Consider the following 20,361-nt stretch of genomic DNA (forward strand, 5'->3'; position numbering starts at 1 on the left):
CCACGGACCCACCTCTTCCGCCTCCTGGGGAAGCGGGGCTCTCCCCAGCTTGATACCTGGTCAACCAAGGCTCTGTCCAGCCAAGGATGGAGACAGCAGGCTGCTCCCACGCTGCACAAGCTCCCTGAGTGAAGAAGTTTTTCCAAATGTCCAAACTGAACCTTCCGAGCCGCAGGCTGTGGCTGCAAAGCCCCACTGTGACCTGTGGTTCAGGAATCGGACCTTCTCCTCCATTACTGCCGAGGTAACACAGCATTTAGTGCATGTTCTCTTCAGGAGAAACAACTGAAAGAAACAGAAAGCCTTTTTTTTTTTTTAGAGAGAGAGATTGTTCTCTTCTGGATGGCAGACTCTGACAGCAAAGAAATTTGAGCCTTCAGGGTATCTTTAACCCAATTTTAGAACCTCCTGGAAGTAGGATTTATTAATGGACTTGTTGCTGGAAGCTCAGCTTCAGTGTTTTAAATGGCTGGGAAACACACTCCCGATGGGAGAACGAGCACGCAAACAAGAGAAAAACAGGAATCTGTTATCTGATATTCCCACCTCTGCTAATAAAGTTCTCTTTTCAGTGCTGAAGTCTTGGTTGGTTTTAAAAGAGTCTTGTAAAATTGCCTTGACACCTTCTTGACATCGGTACAAAAATCCACTCACCCACCCTTTACTGACTCAGTGGTACAAGGGATAAAACGTGAATTTTACAAACCTGTCAAAGGAAATCTCTTGCCTGAGCTCGGCGTGGGCGTACAGTCTGCGATGAAGTGTCATGCATATCTATAAATACCAAATATTACCATTTACCGAATTAGGGCTTCTGTCTTTTAGTAGCCTTGTTTATATAATTGACACTTGCTTCAGTGGGTTTGCTCCGGTATTTCATTGCCAGATGATATATCCAGGTCAGCCTTGGTAGGTTAGTGCAGAACCCCACTCCCTCAGCAGGATCTGAAAATTTAGGTCAATTCGCATAACTTTGACGAATCTTTAGAACTAAAATGATTAACGTGACAACTTCCATTGACTCCCCGCTGAGGTCTCCGACCTTAAATCATGGAGGTCACAAAAAATATGTTAAGAATCCAGATAAACTCCCAATTCAGAACCCCTTTAGATTAAGCATCTCTGTGCAGTGGGGGGCATAAATATGACTTAAAAGAAGCGCACACCACTTCCTAAGTTTCTCAATAATTAAACCTTTTCATAGGAATGTCACAAATTTCAATGCATACCTTTTTTTCCCTCAACCCCACCAAATGCATTTTTTAAAAGACAATGGAAAAGATAAGCACTTCAAGTTAACGAAGTATCAGTTCTGCAAATTCTTCACAAAGCTGTAACCGTCTAGTTTCAGGGTTGCACAGAATAAAATCAAGACATTTTTCAGTTAAAGGGTTTGATATTTTTCCACGCCGTATCAGGATAGATGCAAACATTCAGCGTCTGAGCTTCACGGGTACGATGACCAAGGCCCCTTCCTATGTCACCGAATAGATCATTGGGCAAGAACTTTTCCTGACTACGCAAGACAACCACGATGACACACGTGCTTGGTATTGAAGGAGGAGGCTGTGATTAGTTGGTGCTGTGTCAAATCAACGTCCAAACCCAGATTTTCTTTTACCATAGCATAATTTGTTCCGTTTTGAAGAGCCCGCCAGGAGCTCTGGGGGGGCTGAGCAGTCACATACCGGAGAGCAGTGGGGGGAACAGGGAGGCGCAGGGGGGACTGCGAGTCCCACGTCTGCAAGCTGGTGCCAAAGGGACACTGCGAGGGGGGTCAGGAGCTATTTTTTGTAAGTACCTCTTTCATGAAGAAAGGCTGCTCCATGCGCACTCGTGCTTCCCACAGCAGGCCACGCCGGGGCGAGCAGACTGCATCTTTCCCTCATATCCGCAGACCAGCCCAGATTACCTCAAGCAACCCTGAATTTTCACACGGAGTACTCTGCGCGCTCTCGGTGGCTGGAGAAGGCGGCGGCAGGTAACAGAGGGAGGATGTGACGCACCCATTAAAAAAAAAAATAAAAATCAATTTAAGTCTTCAGTCACCGGCACTGTACAGTGTTGCCTCCTGATGTCTTTTGCTCAGAATTACGTGAACCAGGAACGAAGTTGTGACGTTTGTTTGAAAGAGTGTGATTTACACCAAGGAAGGAGTCCCACGGCATTTACGTCTCCTCTGTGAGTCATGTGTTGGTGTCCCCCGTCCTGGGCCTTCGCACACATTTGGCCCAGGACAAGCTGAAATTGCACGCAACGAGGGAAATCAAGGGAGAGGAGGGCTGCTTTTGAGATAAATCCCACAGTACAAATTCCTTCGTTATGTGGAAAGTATTACGATCCAGTCTTCGCCTCCCGCTACGTGCACTGAAGAGAAGACAGTGTGGGTTGTGAGTACGTGTGCCAGGGCAGCATTTTCTCTCGTGTGTTTATTTAGCAAAGCGGAGGTCTCAAAACTACAAAGAAGGCAGCAACTTAGGCCTTCAGAATCTTTGCTCCTCAGTGGCAATGGGTCTATCTGGCCAGTAATTCCAGTGTGAAGTGGAAAATAACCGTGATTTTCTTTTGCAGACCGAAGCTGCCTCCCATCAGGGCCACACACAGAACTGCTTTGGGCTCCAAGCGAAGGGTCATTAGCCACGGCAACCGGGGATGGGCAGCGACTCGGGGGGGAGGCTCTGTGAGCCACCCAAAACGTGTTTTGGATGATAGGGTGCACCAAAGTAGTTCAACGTTGCAGTGCTTCTATGCTTCAAGTCCTCCTGTTTTTAAAAGCATTTCAAGTATTTAAAATCTCACCTTCAGGGTGCGTGCGTTGGGGCGGGTTTCCAAGCTGCGGTTGGGGCTTTCTTCTGTCCCTCGGAGTTGTGCCTGCGTATTTGTAATTACAGCAGTGTGTGTACAGCTGTTACATTTGTGCCTGCAAAAGCCATGGTAATTGCACTTAAGCACGGCTGCATCTTCCGTGTGTGAGCCTTGGGTTGACATTTTTTTCAGTTGGGTCCCAAATGGCACATTTTGTATATTAGTATTTAGTGCCAGTCTATAATTAGAAGATAATTTTTTCCAGAGCTAATGAAAAGATGCCCTAGCAACCTCTGGATCTGATCCCAAATCCATTAATACAGTTCGAGTGATTCCACTTTATTTTATGTGGGACAGACCAAGAAGTTAGAAGAAAGATGCTGCCAAGTATTTCCGACCAGGAACGTGCTGAAACTTGGTGAAAAAGGATGGAGGAATTCATCCTCTATCTGTCCCTGTTACATCCAACTTGGAGAGAAACTGGGAAAATTAAATGAGTAATACTTCCTGAACTATGATGGTATATTGATGGAAATGTGGCTAAGAATTACCTCCCATGGAAAAATTAAGAAAAATATATTTCTGTCGTCGTAATGAAGGCTTAAGCTGTTGCTATTAGTCATTAGTGCCAGTTTATAGAGCCAAAGATGATAAGTGTAGGGATACACTGGGCCTCGACCGCATTTCTTTGCCGTGCGCCAGCCTTTGTGTGTGGCTTTCTACCGTGGTGTCCTGCCATGCCGAGCAGCAGCGACTATTTGTCACCAAACATTTGGCTCCTTTTCACATCCAGTATTCTCCAAAACTGGATTCCACACAAAAAAAGAACAGCTCCCAGCCCTGCCACACCCGGCTGTCACCCTGGTGCCCAGAACTACACTTGATTTAGCACATGAGAGCACGGGTTAACGACAGTCGATCTAAAAGGGGTGCTAGGAGGGATCCTAAAACAGCCCAACCACACCATACCCTGCTTGGCATCGGTGCAACACCCGTTCTGCGTGCGCCTTTCTGTTTGGATAATGTTCTTCAAAAGCAACGAAGAGCCCTTCAAAACGCACCGAGAAAGCACCGAACAGCCGCCATGACGAAGGCACGCTGCATTTCCAAATGGGGTTCACGGTCTGGGGCATATCCATTCATCAAAGACTTTCACAAGCGTCTGGGGAAATGCCAAAAGAACATCACTTTGTTGAAAACCCAATTTTCTCAGCAAAACAGCGCGAACGGAACATTTTCACTGACCAACCTCTCTCTTTGGGATGAGCACTTAGCGAGCAGAGCCCGACAGAGCCGGTGGGTCCGGTGGCTGCGTCTGATTAAGCTCATCCCAGTGCCCTGCTTTGACTGCGGGTTTCCCGTCGGGCCCCAGCAAAGCCCACGTCTGCTCTCCACAGGCAGAGCCCTGAAAATGGAGTACGAGCTGTGAAAACCACCTACCCTGTACCAGGAATGCATGCCCTAGAGCACAGCATCTTCGGCTCCTGCCGTGGTCCAGTCATCCGCTCTTTGGATTTATTAGCAGGGTAAATCTCGCTCACAAACTATCAAGTTGACAAAGAAATACGGTGTAAATACAACGAAGAACCGCAGTGAAAGGCAAGTGCACTTCACGTAAGAAAGTCTGAAAAGGTCACCAGAATGTTTGTGGGAAGGATACGAGTATGTTTTAACTTTGAACAATGAGACCAAAAGGTGGACAAAGAAGCCACTGTGTTACCACCCCAGGGAGTGAATAAAAATTGCCAGAGACTATGAATTAATTCTAAATCAATTGTGCTCTAACGAAACGCTCTACAATACAGATACCGATTCACACACCTCAGTGTCATCAGCAGAACAGGGCTGTTAATGAATGTTTTTCTGGAACTTCTTTTAAAAGCTGAGATCTCAAACTACCATTCCTCTCCTGCTCCCCCTGGACAGCCTTTATACAAGGCAGATAAAAGGGGAACTTCCCGTCCAGGACCACACAGCATAGGAGGAGATTTCAAAGACAAAGATCAATGCCTAATCTTATCTTATCTTAATAATGCACAAATCTTATCATTCAGGGTTATCTCCTACTTGACGATTCCCAGTAGCGTATCTTATTTATTTACAGAAAGACAGGAGTTAACAACAGCTCATGACATTTTTATTTTAATGAAATTTAAAAAGGCAGTTATTAGTTATACATACACACAACTGATTCTGTACTTGTTAGTCATAAATATAGAACATTCAGAAGTACAAAATACACTTTATCCACAGCACAATTTCACATCAATATGAAGAGTTTAAACAGATAAGTAACCAAGTGCCTAACAATGACAGAAGCCCATTTTTGGAGTTGTCTTATTTTTCTTTTCTTTTCTTTTTTTTTTTCTTTTCTTTCTTTTTTTTTTTTTTTTTTTTAAAGACCATTAATCTACACAAAGCAATCAGTGCCCACAGTCATCAGTTCCATGAAATGCACTCTGGTTTAGAGTAGGAAAAGACTGACCTTTTAAAGACAATTAGATGCCATCACCTTTTCTTTGCACCATTAACAGAAACAAACCCAAGCCCACATTCTCCTCTTCTCACAGCTAACAACTGTGAAAAATGGGACTCTGGCAAAAATCACCTGAAGCCAAACTTGAGCACTGCCAGGAAAAGTGAAAATATCTGAACTAGAAATTAGTCCACTCGATACCTTGCAAACAAAGAGCAACAGCAGTATGACGCTGATAAGGCATTAATGACAAAATGGCTGTATTATTCTCGAAAAAAGAGTACACCTATGTATAAAAATATATGTCATAGCAATTGGGTAAATCCAACACTATTTAACACTGTGCCAAAAGTAATTAAGAGTTAAAAAGGCAGTACTGCAAGAAGTATTTACAGTTTCATACTGTACTTCAAAAGAAAAAAAGGCAACAAAGCTACAAATGGAACTATCGGGTTAAAGCATCACCGTAGGTACTGCCGGTAGGACTTGTAACGAGTAATGTGATGGAGTCCCTCTTGTCCAACAGGATTGCTTGTCTGAACAAATGAATGTAAATACTGTAGTATCTAAAATCTTCTCAGTCTACATGCCCGCTCATTGAAATAACTCACCCAGATCATCACTATTTGCAGTTTCTTGCTCCATCAGTTTAAAACCCGAAAGATTCGGTTTCAAGAAACACTGTGTTTGCAACACAGTCTGATCAGAAATCACAGCTTTATTTCCAGCTTAAAAAACACAAAAGAAACGAGAAATCCACCACCCGTGAAATTCTGGAAACAGGCAGCCAAAGTGCCAGCAAAGCTACACCAACGGCACGTAATAAAAACTTTAGCATTCCAAATGCACTTTATAACTTCAGCTATAGGTAAGTAAGTTGCTTTAGTAACCAAACACGTGACGAAAAAGATACAGCACAGCCAGCGCTACGCAGCTTTTTTGGCCACAAGACCTGGGACGAGGCTGTTTCAGAGGAGAAGCCACTGGCATGACGGCAGCACACGGCGAGGGCAGCGCAGGATGCCCAGCAGCGGTAGCAAATGCTGAACTTGCTCGTTTGCTCGGTCAGAAGCACGAAGTTGCCAAACTTTAAGCTCATTAAGCGCTCCCTCCTCGCTGGCTCGGGAACGGCAACCCAACGCCTCCCACTTGGGCGTGGGAAAGCGCTGCAGAGATGGGATGGCCGGGAACGGGAGGGGAGGTAAGGAAGGGTGGAAACGCCAAGAAGAAAGAAGAAAGCACTGGCTCGGGACGGCAGAACAGAAACGAGGGGCGGTAACGGCTCGCAGGGAAAACCCGAACCTGGCACTATCCGGACTGCCTCTGAACAGAGTAGCCATCCCCTTTCCCAACCAGAAAGGCAGGAGTGGTCTACAAGGTGAGAAGCAGTCCATGCTCTGATGCCTCAGGCATACTGGCTTCAAAAAAATAATACTGTATTTAAAAAACAACAACAAAAAAGAGAGATGTGCTTGAAATTCTGCTAACAGTGCACTTCTGACTGCACAACCAAATTCTGTACACGAGAAGGCTTCTACAGTAATATAGAAACCATGACACCCTAAGGAAGTTATCATCGCTGATGTTAGGAGAAAGAAAATTACTTTCAAAAACTTATTTTTAGATTGAGTTCAGGAACAAAAGTAAATTATAAATATACTTTGAGCAGTTTCTTGGGTAAAATAAAAGAGAGGAACAGCGTTTTTTTCAACTCATTTTTCACTTTACGGAGAAATGTTTTTTAAAAGTTTTAGAAGAACTGACATTTATCATGCCAAGCGTCTTCTGTGCAGAGATATAAACTGCTCATCTACCGCTTTCTTCCTCGTGATTAGCCCCTTTTAAAAGCATGCCCCACTGTACAGACGCTGACCACCTCGCTTCAGCCGGCGCAGCATCTAGGCACCTTTTACAGACATCAATGAATTTCATTCTGGGACAGCAGAGCTTTGCCCGTCTAATTCAATGAGCAGTCATTCGCCCGAGCAGCGTGAGCGGAGGGGAAGAAGGCTCCAAAAGAATAAACATCCACGTGTTTAAAAGAATAGTGCGTAAGCGCATGGCTTGCTCACCTCAGAAGGTATTTTCCCGATCTCTGGGAGAGAAGAGATACGAGGTTTTTTGTTTGTTCTCAGTGTGATTTTGGTGAGGCAAGTACAGACCAGGAGATCTGAGGCCTCTCCAGTACTGCATCTAGAGATATAAAAAAATTTCCTAAAAAAAGAGTCCCTAGCCCCACTTGCACGTAGGGCAAGAGATTGGTCCCAGATTTAGCGAGAGAAACAGTAGGAAGGACTCTTCCTGGATACTGAAAACTACATGCTGTCCTCGGAGAAGGCCGGGAAAGCAAAGTCAGATGGGAACACCGCCATACGGTTAACCGTTAAAGCCGCGTCCCTGGGTCACGTTCACTGCAGCCCAGCCGCCTGCATTGCTTGTCAGCATGAAACCTGTGTGGCCAGAGCAGGCTGCAGGACAGGGGCCTGCCTGCTTTTCAAGATATTACCCTGACAAGGAGGACTGCAGCGATGTGCACGGTGCCTCCTCTCGGAGGCACCCCAGAATTCAAGAGGAGCTCGAGAAGGCAGACCTTAGTGCTGCGAGGTCTAAGAATTGCTGCGGACATTGAGATCTTCTAGATGGGGGCTATGTCCTGGGGTTGCTGTTTCAAGGTCTGTGATGGCCCCTGAATATGCAAAGGCTGAGGGAAGCTGCCCCCTTCCTCCTCTGCAAAGGCTGGCTACCACCGTCCAACCTCAAAGGTTACGAACAACCTGCAGTGGGAACTCTGGGCTCCTTGTCCTTTGTGAGCGATTCCTTCTCCTCCCATCCCAGAAGAAATGATCCGGATAAAAATGCTGACCTTACAACCCAAACTCCGTAACTTGTCACGCATACGAAATACTGAATAAAAGACTTTCTACCACATTTCTGATGAAGACATATGGTAGGTGACTCACCCAAGAGGAAGGTGATTAACTCACCTCTGCAGAAAAGCATATAGCATTCAGAATAGTCAAGAGTCCTCAACATATTTGGTAAGCTGAAAATCCCATATTTAACAGAATAGGGTTAACAGGCTTTAACAGAAGTGATTGCTTGGGAATCCAAGCAGAAATTCAAGTTATCACTGTGTACGCAGTGGACAATAGTCCAATTGATATCTATTACCAACTCACTCTAAAAAAATTATACGCTACAAAACCATCTCACTGCTTGCAGCAAATGAGCTTGAATGATTTCCTAGTAACAGGCCACCACCTTGCACTGTTAAAATGTGAGGTTTCACAGTATAAAAAAGTACTTCACAGAAAGGAAATGCAGCTAATATAGAAAACGCAATCTTGATGTGTTTACAGTCATTTTTTACGAGGCAGTATTTTTGGGAAAGCAAGACCAATAGAAATCAAAGCAGCCAGTGAGAAACGTATAGAGTTATAGGCCTCAATTCAGTGCAAAAACAGACTAATAGCTTATGTAAGTAAATGTTTGTTCTGAATAGAGAACCACCTGAATTAAAAGTAAGAACACCTATGTGAAGTGACGGAGACTCCCACGATATCTAAATCCTCCGCACGTATCGTCAACCTTTTCAGTACACTCCAGAATGGACCCTTTGTAAAGGCAAAAGAAACCAGTACAGGAAATCACTTCATACAGCACAAGATATACATAAAGTACCAAAATGTACACACATTCAAGTTTAAGTTAGAAAAGGCGGAGTTGAATCTTCTGGTGAGAGAGGCCTACATTATGTTGCTTAATCTCACATTTAAAGTGACCTAAAATCTACAAGAATCAAAGAAAACAGAATACTGTGTCTGCTTCCAGAAACTTAAGCTTAAAGCAAGGCATCGAAATTGAGCGGTAGGCACTGTAACAAGACATTACCTTACCTTTTCTCTGTTAGTCTTTGTTACTTCGTTATCTATTTAAAAATTACCATTCAAAGGAAATATTAGGTATCATTCACATTCAATATTTAAGACTCAGAGATTTTTTTTTTTTAAATCAAGCAAAGTTTTTCATCTCTGAGGTAGATGACAATAAAATTAAAAAAAAAATGGAGCTGTCAATGAACACTAACAAGTGTTGGAGCTCCTCTGTCGGCACTGACGCACCCCAAGGAGGAGAGAGCAAGCCCTACACCACTATCTGAAACATGAGAAATGTGTCTTCTGGTTTAGTAGCTTCTACAGAAATGCAACACAGAAAAAGCAGAGCCAAAATTACACCGAAATGGCCTTGGAGAAGAACTTCCATTTCTGCTTCGCAAGCTACTCAGAAAATGGTGGAAACATGCCCAGGTCAGCAAAATCTTCAATGTTGTAATTGCCAGTACCCTGCGTCGGATCCCCCGGCATTGGCAACATGTCCTGCACGATAAGGAAAAATCAAAGTGAAGTGTCACTTGCTAACACGTTATCCAGACACAAACTGTTTCCTGTTCATCTTTTCAGTGTAAAACCAGAACAGGCCAAAGGTTAGATAAATAAGGTGAAAACCAGACCTGTGCAGGGGGCTGGGCTAAGGTTTATGTGCTACTTATGTTTTGCTGGAGCGTTTCTGAACGGGAGGTGGGACTTTAGCAGGGCAGAAGTTTTGGATTGCTCCTCTGAATAAGGCACGTTTGAGCTGCCCCATACTCCTCCCAGGCTGAAACAGCTCCCCTTGGAATGGGTAGCTACATATGGAGAGAAGCAAACTGGAGCCCCGTGTCTCTGCGGGCCATCGAACCACACTGCCATCAGCTCCACTGGACTTTCCCTGAAGCGATTAAACTTTGCTAACGGAGAGAGATGCAACAGATTAATCTTGCCTGGGCCATGGGGTAAGAGCATGCAGACAGGTAGTTATTCCAGATGTAGCGATGTTATTTGCTCCTGTGTGAAGCAATGGTTCGTTCACACAGGAATATTTTCAGGCTATCGTCTCTTCTGCAGCGTTCCTGCGAGCAACTGAGCACGGGCCCCGTCTTGCAGGTGAATTTACTTTCTAAAAGATAATGAGGTGCCCCACTTCTAAACCTTGCTTGGGGCTTGAACTGTCTTTTCCGCATTTATCTGCATTGTTTTGTTGCAAATTGTCTTCTTGATCTAATTTAAAAACAAGTTATACAAGGACAGAGACCTTACTAGTTAACTTATAAAGTCCTACTCCATCTGTAGTGAAGGCCCAAAATTATACTTAATATTACAAAATTAGGTAGTCGAAGAGGATTGTTTACCAGCTATCTGATATCTGACTGGGTTTAACCTTAAAAAATTATTGGCCACTATCTTCTATGCAGTAGACGACTCCTTTCCTACTTGAACTATCGAACAGAATTACATTGATGTCTAATTGGACTTGACTGGGATTTTAGAGGCTAGCACCAGGATAAGACAGACACTCTATTTGGGATGATTTCATGGCTTCCCTGCAAAACACATAAGCCCTAAGTATAGGGTGCAAAGAGAAGGGAAAACAGCATTTTAAATCAGCAAAGATGCTGTTCTTCAGCAGAAAACAAAACCACCTCAGTTGTAGCTAATGCCAGCTAATAGCAGTGCAAACCTACGGCAGCACACAGCAAGAGGTAATTGCTCCAAGCCCTGCTAGCACCCTGGTCATCGAGGGCCACGGTTCTTCACCTCAGCAGTGAGAAGCTGTCAGAGGGGACTTTGGGCTCACTGAACTCTCCTCACCTGGAACACCTCGGTCTGACTGGGCTGTGGGTGCGAATGTTGGTCGCCGCTTTGCTGGTTGTGATGTTGGCTCTGCCACTGGGACCAGACTTCGGAAGGTCTCCCCTGGAACTGGCCGCTGCTCTGGCCGCCTTCAGCTGGACAGGGGGAGAAAGGGCAGAAGTCAGCGAGCAGCTCCTTCAGAACGCCTGCCGGCTTTTGAGGCTTCATCCATCAATGCCTGTGTTTGCCAATGAGTCTTAGAAAAAAAGACCCTGCGGGGTGGAAGCCGAAGGGAGTTTCAGTCCTGATTGCAGGGTGGGGGCCAACCCGAGAGTAAAGCTGATTGCCGCGGCAATGGCAGGTGAATTGCTCACAGCAAAACGCACAGTGACACCATAAGCCAGGCACTGGAAGACAATTTTCAAGCATCCCCCCCACCGCTTTTTAATCACTAATAAGGAATATTTGCCATTTCACTTAGAACCCAAACTGCATCATCTGAATGCTCTTTCTCTTTAACAGACTAATTCCTGCAGAGCAGTGGGTGCACAGTTACCTACTCATCTAAGAAGCGTGTAAGCAGATGTAAGATTTTGTAAGCAGATGTAAAAACAGTAAGATCAACAGACAACAGCCTTGCTGTATTAAATGCAGACACTGCTGTATTAAATGCAGAGTATTGTTTGCTGGACTATCTTATCTTCCAATATTACAGCTGCAAAATGATTTATTTAACATGCAGCTTACAGCAAATTGTTATCCTGTTCCTGTGGTGATGGTTTCTTAAAAGTCTGAGGCCATTTAAATTTCACAGAGAGTAACATGAACAGCAAGGTTTTATGGTAAATACACTTAAAATGATGATTTCAGGGAGATGAATTTCTTCTAAATAGTCTACCAGAAAAAAACATGATGCCACATACATTAATTTGGTCACCTATTACACATACACTTTTCATGAGTACAGTCACAGGTCACACTTAAGCTGGACTCATTTTACCCTGTATTTCTACAGACTGGCCCCAAATGTATAAAATTTTTAGATAATTTTCCTTCAATTATTTACAATATCTCTTTCTAAGAATTAGCATTTTAGAAAGCTTGTCACCAGGCTTATGCTTTTCCTCAAAACATTTTCTCCTCTTTTTTTTCTATATAACTACTCCTACTATTTTTGCCTATTTTCCCCTCACTGCAGAGAACCAAGCTGGGTAGATCTGGTTCTCCGTGATTATCAGCACCCTCTGCCAAGGGTGCCAAATTTCCTGTGCCAGACTTCCACACGCGTGCTATGTCAGGTCTCCGATAACCAGATTTGATCACGTCAAATCAGTCACTACACATAGTCACGGCTTCAGAAAATACAGAAACATGTGCTTAATCCATTCCTTTTGGCTACCAGCTAAACCACGCAAAACAGATGAAGTGAACATTTTACAGGAAAGTAAACAGGCTGTAGTGATGTATTTCTATCACGTCTGAAGTAGGTAATTACAGCTCTTCCCTTACTGACGTTACCACAACCAGTAATTCAGCTGACTCAGAAACCCTGCAGCCACTTTATGGGCCAAAACAAAATTCATCTAAGTCACCCCTTAAAAGAAAGCTGCACGTTTGGGTTTTTTTTTCGCAGAACAATACATCGAAATTAACTCATTGAGGCAAATGATGCTTCTTTTCAGCAAAACGGTTACTGCCAGAATGAGGTTGAAGACATTCGTCTCTGTGAAGGCTGTGTTAGTAATAGTATCCAAACTGATGTAGGTCAGGAAATGTTTCTCATTAGGTGAAAGGGTTCTTGCCAAGTAGCTTAGGCCTGAAATACAAGGCTGTCTCATAAACAAATGTATAAAGCCTGGTGGAAATGGAGGCATGAATAAACTCTGTGGGAAGAGCTCCGTTTCAATGAACTTTTTCCAGGCAACGCAGCGCAGGTCTGCGCTCAGTGAGGCTAATCTGCAACAGGTCTGCGCCAATTTTATTCTCAAGGGGCCAGAGAAAAATGACACACATTAGCACACTGCTACCTATGCTTTTTGGAATTGCACATTATTATCAGCCGGTAACATTTTTCATGGACTCCATGTGTGTTTAGCACTGATGGATTCATAGTATTTTCTACTCTTGAATATTATTCTGCTGGTGGAGTGCAGAAAACTTACCAAGGGGTCACCCACTGAGTCATGGTCTGAAAGCCACTAAATTAGCATGTAATAGGAAAAGAAAACCACTTCAAAACATGGCACCTACTCTGATTAGGTTAGTAGCAGCGGGGATACAAAAAAGTCCTGTCTCCAGCCAAACAAGCCATCTCTGGGCAAGAGGACACCGCCATGCAGTCAGTGAGGTTGAACAATGAAAAGAATGTAAATTTGTGCCATTTAGGCATTCTCCTGAGAAGTAAAAAGAAATTGAACCTGCTGACCACAATTTGGGAGGAAGTGTACTAGTGATGTAAGCAACTTCTGCATCTTTCATGACACCATTTACTGGCGGGGGGGAGGGAAGTTTCCTCATACCATAAAATGCCACAATATTCTGAAGAGTGTTGGATGTGGAGGAGATGCAGCAGGGAGGGAACAGGTCATCTCTGTCCACTGTGCTCAACAAGAGAAAGCAAAACCCTTTCGCCACCTGGGCTTCCCAACAGACCCACCAAAAAAACAGGTTGGAGGATTTTTAATGAAGTTAACGCTGGAGAGTTCCATTTTTATGTGCATTTCTGTGTTACGTCATTTAAAACTTACCAAACCCTGCACTTCGGTTTGCTAAGCTAGAGTAGGCATTCCCACTCGGAGAAGAGGTGGCTGGGCTGGAAAGGGGGCTGTATGACGACGGATCGGCTGGGTAGGTGTGACTTGTTCCAATCCCAAAGGGAGATGACTGAGCCTTGCCAGACTGAGATGGAATTTGCTGAGGAATAAAGGGTAAAAGAAGGAATGAGTTTTATTGTTGAGGAACAGCACAGCAGACTCACTTTTTAACAATGTAAAGCAAAGACTAAATAAACTCTGCAGATGCGAACAGACATGTTATTCCTGTCTCAGCCATATTTAATTTCTGTCAAAGCCAATTTATTGCTGCAGAAGGAACACAACAGACTATAAACCCAACACTTACAGCTCTCCTGCTGATTAACTCACATGTACTCAGTATCAGAGCTATGCGGAAAGACAGCATTTCCTTCACCTCTATTACAAGGATTAATCTCAAACTAAACAGGTATAAAGAATTCACCTTTATTTGCCAGGGTGTTTTGATTTTGCAGTGCCACAGTAAAATCACGGTTATCTGACTGTCTTGCAGAATATATGCAGTTCTCAGATGACTAGAGTCTCCAGTGCTTGGGAGTAAATGGTCAAAGAAGTTTCAAAGCTAATGAGATGCCTTCTCTCCCTACCTAAGAAGTACAGGCAGCAGTTATTTTGCCTTGTAAAAGGCTTGGGAGGGAGCGTAAATCACCAGCCCCGGGGAGGAGGGAAGAAACAGTCTAACTTTGCTTTAACTGGTCAGCTGACCAGTTAATTCAAGGGTATTAAAAACCAACTTGCTGTCATTTTCATCTACATAATGGCTTCGTGGTAGGATCTCCAAGAGTGTTACACAAATGATTAAACACTGCAGACTGCTTTGAGACATGTACGACATGTACACTGAGACTAAGGGAGGTGAAGGGTCTCATCCAAAGTCATGTGCCACAGCAACGGATAATGCTACAGACAGAATCTGCTTATAAACCATTTCCTGCATTACGAACAAATCCAGCAGTTCCAAGAAAAACTCACTGCCTAACCAATTCCACAAATAGAAATTAAAGGTGATTACATCTCTGGATACTTCTAATGATGTGCACTGTTACTGGCAATCAATGCACTCAAGTGAAGCTATTCTCCCCTGGAAGACAGGGACAGGGAGCAGAATGAAGCCCCCATAATCCAAGGGGAAATGGTTAGTGACCTGCTACATCACTTAGACACACACAAGCCTATGGGGCTGGATGGGATCCACCCAAGGTACTGAGGGAGCTGGGGGAAGTGCTCACCAAGCCACTTTCCATCCTTTATCAGCAGTCCTGGCTAACCGGGGAGGTCCCAGTTGACTGGAAATTAGTAAATGTGACACCCATGTGCAAGAAGGGCCGGAAGGAGGATCAAGGGAACTACAGGCCTGTCAGCCTGACCTCGGTGCTGGGGAAGGTTATGGAGCAGATCATCTTGAGTGCCATCATGCGGCACATACAGGACAACCAGGCGATCAGGCCCAGTCAGCATGGGTTTGTGAAAGGCAGGTCCTGCTTGACTAACCTGATCTCCTTCTATGACAAGGTGACCCACTTAGTGGATGAGGGAAAGGCTGTAGACGTTGTCTACCTAGAATTTAGTAAAGACACTGACACCGTTTCTCACAGCATTCTCCTGGCAAAACTGGCTGCTCATGGCTTGGATGGGCGCACTCTTTGCTGGGTAAAAATCTCTCTGGATGGCCAGGCCCAAATTGTTGTGGTGAATGGAGTTAAATCCCGTTGGCGGCCAGTCTCAAGTGCTGTTCAGGGGCTCAGTATTGGGGCCAGTTCCGTTTAATATTGTTATCAATGATCTGGATGAGGGGATCGAGTGCACCCTCGCTAAGTTTGCAGTTGACACCAAGTTGGGTGGGAGTGTTGATCTGCTCGAGGGTAGGAAGGCTCTACAGAGGGATCCGGACAGGCTGGATCGATGGGCCGAGGCCAACTGTATGAGGTTCAACAAGGCCAAGTGCCAGGTCCTGCACTTGGGTCACAACAACCCCATGCAACGCTACAGGCTTGGGGAAGAGGGGCTGGAAAGTTGCCTGGCGGAAAAGGACCTGGGGCTGTTGGTCCATAGCTGGCTGAATATGAGCCAGCAGTGTGCCCAAGGCTGGCCAAGAAGGCCAATGGCATCCTGGCCTGTATCAGAAATAGCGTGGCCAGCAGGACCAGGGAAGTGATCGTGTCCCTCTACTCAGCACTGGTGAGGCCGCACCTCGAATACTGTGTTCAGTTTTGGGCCCCTCACTACAAGAAGGACGTTGAGGTGCTGGAGCATGTCCAGAGAAGGGCAATGAAGCTGGTGGGGGGTCTGGAGAACAAGTCTGATGAGGAGCGGCTGAGGGAACTGGGGTTGTTTAGCCTGGAGAAAAGGAGGCTGAGGGGAGACCTCATCGCTCTCTACAACCACCTGAAAGGAGGTTGTAGCGAGGTGGGGGTCGGTCTCTTCTCCCAAGTAACAAGTGATAGGACGAGAGGAAATGGCCTCAAGTTGCGCCAGGGGAGGTTTAGATTGGATGTAAGGAAAAATTTCTTCACCGAAAGGGTTGTCAAGCATTGAGACAGGCTGCCCAGGGAAGTGGTGGAGTCACCATCCCTGGAGGTATTTAAAAGACGTGTAGATGTGGTGCTGGGGGACATGGTTTAGTGGTGGACTTGGCAGTGCTAGGTTAATGGTTGGACTCGATGATCTTAAAGGTCTTTTCCAACCTAAACGATTCTATGATTCTACGATTCTTGGACAAATGCAGGGGAGCTGGGGGAGGAAAACAGATCCCAACAGGCATATAACATGATGAAGATGCTATTAAGTCTTCAGCTCAGTTCCAAGCTAAGAAATCGTAATTTCTAAAGGTTTCCACAATGACAGTGAGAGCATGACATGTCACTTCTGCAAGGCTTAACTCTGTTTTACTTTATTTACGATAGATGAATGAATTCCAATTTCCCTACACTCACATACAAACTCTGTTGACTTGGACAGAATTTGGACAGTAAGAGGGATGAGTAATTTTTTTTTTTTAGTAATTTTTAGCATCCTCCATATCATTTAAAAAAAAAGTTAATGTTACAACTAGATTTCATTAAACAGGTGTGACAGAATAACCATGGCACACTGAGGGCTGGGAAGAATCAGTGATTCATGTGGAAACAATTCAGTTACTGAAAAATTATTTAGTGCCCGCCCCAACATGCTGTTCTAGCCTACTGAACAATGGAAAGTCAAGAGTGATTAAGAGCTGCATTAATGACAGATCAAACATGATTATTTCATATTATTTGTCTTTAACAGAGTTTCAAAACAGTTTTTTTATTGTTACACAGAACAAGAGGTGATTTCTGGGTTAACATTGCCAAGCGCAGGGCACCTGATGGAGGGCTGCGCTGTTTCCTCCCGCACACGACACAGCGTGAGCTACACTGGGCAGCGCTAACAGAGGGGCAACAGGCTAAGTAGCCTCTGCTCTGAATTCATGCCTGGATTTGTCTGTGCCCCTTTCTGATAACTCTGCTAACTGTGGGTAACATTGCTGGGTGCAAGGTCTTGGTCCAAGAAAGATTTAATTCACAGGCTTAATACTAAAGCGTAACAGCTGTCCTCTTTTACTTCATTCAGTGCACATATAAAAATAAGTGGAGGACCGAGACCTTCCACTGGGATTTATGTCAGCGTAGTGACTGCCACTATTATGAACACTATTACAAACTAAATGCAGTTACGCATAGGGCAGCTGTCTCAAATTATTATAACCTGCCAAGGAGCAGAAGCGGGGGAACCGATTTCTCTCCAACCACAAATGATAACGACAAAGTACATTTAATCACGTTATAAATGGGGTTTACTAATTCTTTTGTAAAAAGCACAGAGATTGCAAATCTTTACTGACCATGAAAATAAAACACCTTTAATCAATACCTGTCCTGGAAATGGTGGGCGATTTCCTGTCCAGGCAACCTGACTCTGATTTAGCTGGCGAGATATCTGTGTCAGATTCTGGCCTGTTGATGAAGAAGACTGGATGTCGTTCACACCAGGCACATGTACCACAGATGAACTAAAGGAACAGAAACAGTGCCTCATTTGTAGGATATATTCTCGATGCACAAATAGTATTCCAGACACGGAAATGTTGATAATCACATTAAAACTAATTGTTCAATCTGTCTTAATTAAAAATGACTTAAAACCATCGCAAAACTATGAAACATATTGGCATTCTAAAATGTCAGTTCACATAGACGCAGAGGGCAAAATTATTTTGAATTAGACTTCTGTAATCTCTTTGAAAGGGCTTGCAAGAATAAAATCAGCCTAACACACGGTGCATAAACACTTAGCTCCATACTAGTTTAATATTTAATGAATTAAAAAAAACCTGCTTGCAGAGAGTATTCAAGCAGCTACTTAATTTTAAATTTATGTTTAAAGTCAACCGTTATTTAAGCATGTGCTTAAATGCCATCTTAAATGAAGATGCACAAAAAGATGATACTTTTAAGTACTTCTTTATTTGTTTCCTGCCTTGGAATTAAGAAGTGTGTGTTATATATTAAAAATTTGAGCTTTTAATTCCTTTTTTCACCAACTGATGCTAAAGAAGAGCATGCAGTTATATATCCAGGCAAAAGAATAATCAAGACAGAAAAACTAATGTAATAGCTTTGGAATTAAAAAAAAACCCAAAAGTATTTCCAAAGGAACTTGTTTATACGTTAGCTGTTTCCTAATTACTGAATTTCATTACAGAGAAATTTCCCAGAAATTCCTAATTAGAAGTTAAATTTAATGAAGGACTGCTCCACTTTACCATGTTATTCTCATGTAGGTCTTGAACAACTGAATCTATATAACCAGACATTGTGAATGTGCTTTTATATATTTTTATATATAAAAATACAGATTTATTATTTTACATGTCATATACAAATATATAAATGAATAGAAATAAGACACAACATATAAAAATGCTTTTGTGCATCAATTGAAACAGCTTGCTCTTTTCTCCAATCCCTTCCCTATTGTCTATTTTCAGAATCTTACAGAGAAAGAAGAGAGCAGATTAGGAAAAGAAGTAAACAAGGCTGAGCAGAGAGGAAGGAGGAATCTGAATCCTCTGAGAAGGCTGACAAAACTCCTCCCAGAGTGGTAAGCAAAATGTGGCAGGCATTTGAATATGGGAGTAGTTATTCTTAAGCCACCTAAAAGCAAAGTGTGTGTTTAGAAATTCTTTGTAGAGTTTGTTTTCTATTTTTTTTAATTTTATTTTTATTTTTTACTACCACAGAGTCTCCAAAGAGGGAAATGTGGACCAGAAAGTCGATCTAAATCTGGCTGAACTCGGAAGCACACAACAGCTGCTGGGGAGGGCTGGCCCTACTGCCAACACCTTCCCAGCTGGACTGGCAAGTCCCATCGTCTAAGGGGCTTAGACCGTATCTGGAATATGGACTTTGAAACCAGGAGTGTGCAAAATAGTGCCTAAAGGCTGCCCGGGCTGAGTGACTGAACGGACCAGCCTGGAGAGCATTCAAGGAGGACAGTTCATTGAGGGTGGAAATGCTGGCAGATGTGTCATCACTTGATGTAACAGAACAGCAGCAGGGAAAAAGCTATAGTTAAACATGAGGATTTAACAAAGGAAATGAACAAAACACATGCCAAACCCCAAGATGGCAAGTCAACCATCCAGTAATATACAATATCCAATTAAAAGACATTTTAATTTACTGTCATATCCCCCCCAAGTTATTCTTGGTTTTAATTTGACAAAACACACCCACGGGGATTTTATTTCTCCCCACTGAGATTATTAGCAATTATAATTTTAGGAACACATTGGTTTAAATAAAATTATTGTTTGCAGATGTTTTCTAATTCCTGGAACTGACAGCCTCTGCATGGCTGTTCCTTCACATTCACAACCTTGGTTGGTGTAAAACAGGAGAATGAAACTCCAGTATGACAGTCCCAGAATGGTGATACGAAAGGCATTAAGGTAAATATAATCACTGTTACCACACTCTCAAAAAGTGACTGGAGATGAAAGCAAACTCTTAAACTTCAGATTAGCCAAATCTGTATTGCCAGCTGGTAGACAACAACACGCACTTTGAATAACTCAAAAATGCCTCGAAAATGCCAGACGACCACCTTATGTGTATTTGGAAGCTGCCTTAGAAAACTATTCATGCCCGTGTCCCAGCCCTCACCAGGGACTATGGATGAAGCATCCCTCTGTTCCCTTTAATAAGGTGTCCACACTGATGCCCTTCAAGGCAGCCTGCAGAATTACTGACAGCTGTAAATGCAAAACAAATCTTTGCACCTTCCTAGCTTGGTTGAATGTTCCTCAGAACTCTGAGTCTGCCCCATCACCTCTCAGATTTATTTCCCTTCATGATTTGTTGCTGCTTCTTACCTTTTTTCCAATTACATCATCACAGCAACAAGTATCTACTTACCAGCCACTATTTTTAACAGACATATCCAAATCATCTCAGCTTGTAAGCCTACTCTAAGGGCTGAGACATCATGTAGGAGTGAAGTGTACACAAAGCAAAGTTCATTCATGTAAAGAAAGCCCTTGCATCTTAGGTTGGGTTTTTTTTCCACTAGATCGAAG

At 43.6% G+C, this 20,361-nt stretch overlaps 1 protein-coding gene across 6 annotated transcripts in view; it reads right to left on the reverse strand.

Moving 5' to 3' along the window:
* Positions 1-4,920: 4,920 nt before the first annotated feature.
* Positions 4,921-20,361, reverse strand: part of ARNT2 (aryl hydrocarbon receptor nuclear translocator 2) — a 109,186-nt gene continuing 93,745 nt past the window's right edge. For all 6 annotated transcript variants that reach the window (XM_076347907.1, XM_076347910.1, XM_076347906.1 and 3 more), the window contains 4 exons: positions 17,655-17,793; positions 13,698-13,863; positions 10,969-11,105; positions 4,921-9,657 (listed from right to left, as the gene is read on the reverse strand). In XM_076347907.1, coding sequence (XP_076204022.1) covers positions 9,559-9,657; positions 10,969-11,105; positions 13,698-13,863; positions 17,655-17,793 — 541 coding nt within the window. In that variant the 3' untranslated portion in view covers positions 4,921-9,558. The remainder of the gene's footprint in view (positions 9,658-10,968; positions 11,106-13,697; positions 13,864-17,654; positions 17,794-20,361) is intronic.

Source organism: Aptenodytes patagonicus, chromosome 10 (genome assembly GCF_965638725.1).
Source record: "Aptenodytes patagonicus chromosome 10, bAptPat1.pri.cur, whole genome shotgun sequence".
Classification (NCBI taxonomy): domain Eukaryota; kingdom Metazoa; phylum Chordata; class Aves; order Sphenisciformes; family Spheniscidae; genus Aptenodytes; species Aptenodytes patagonicus.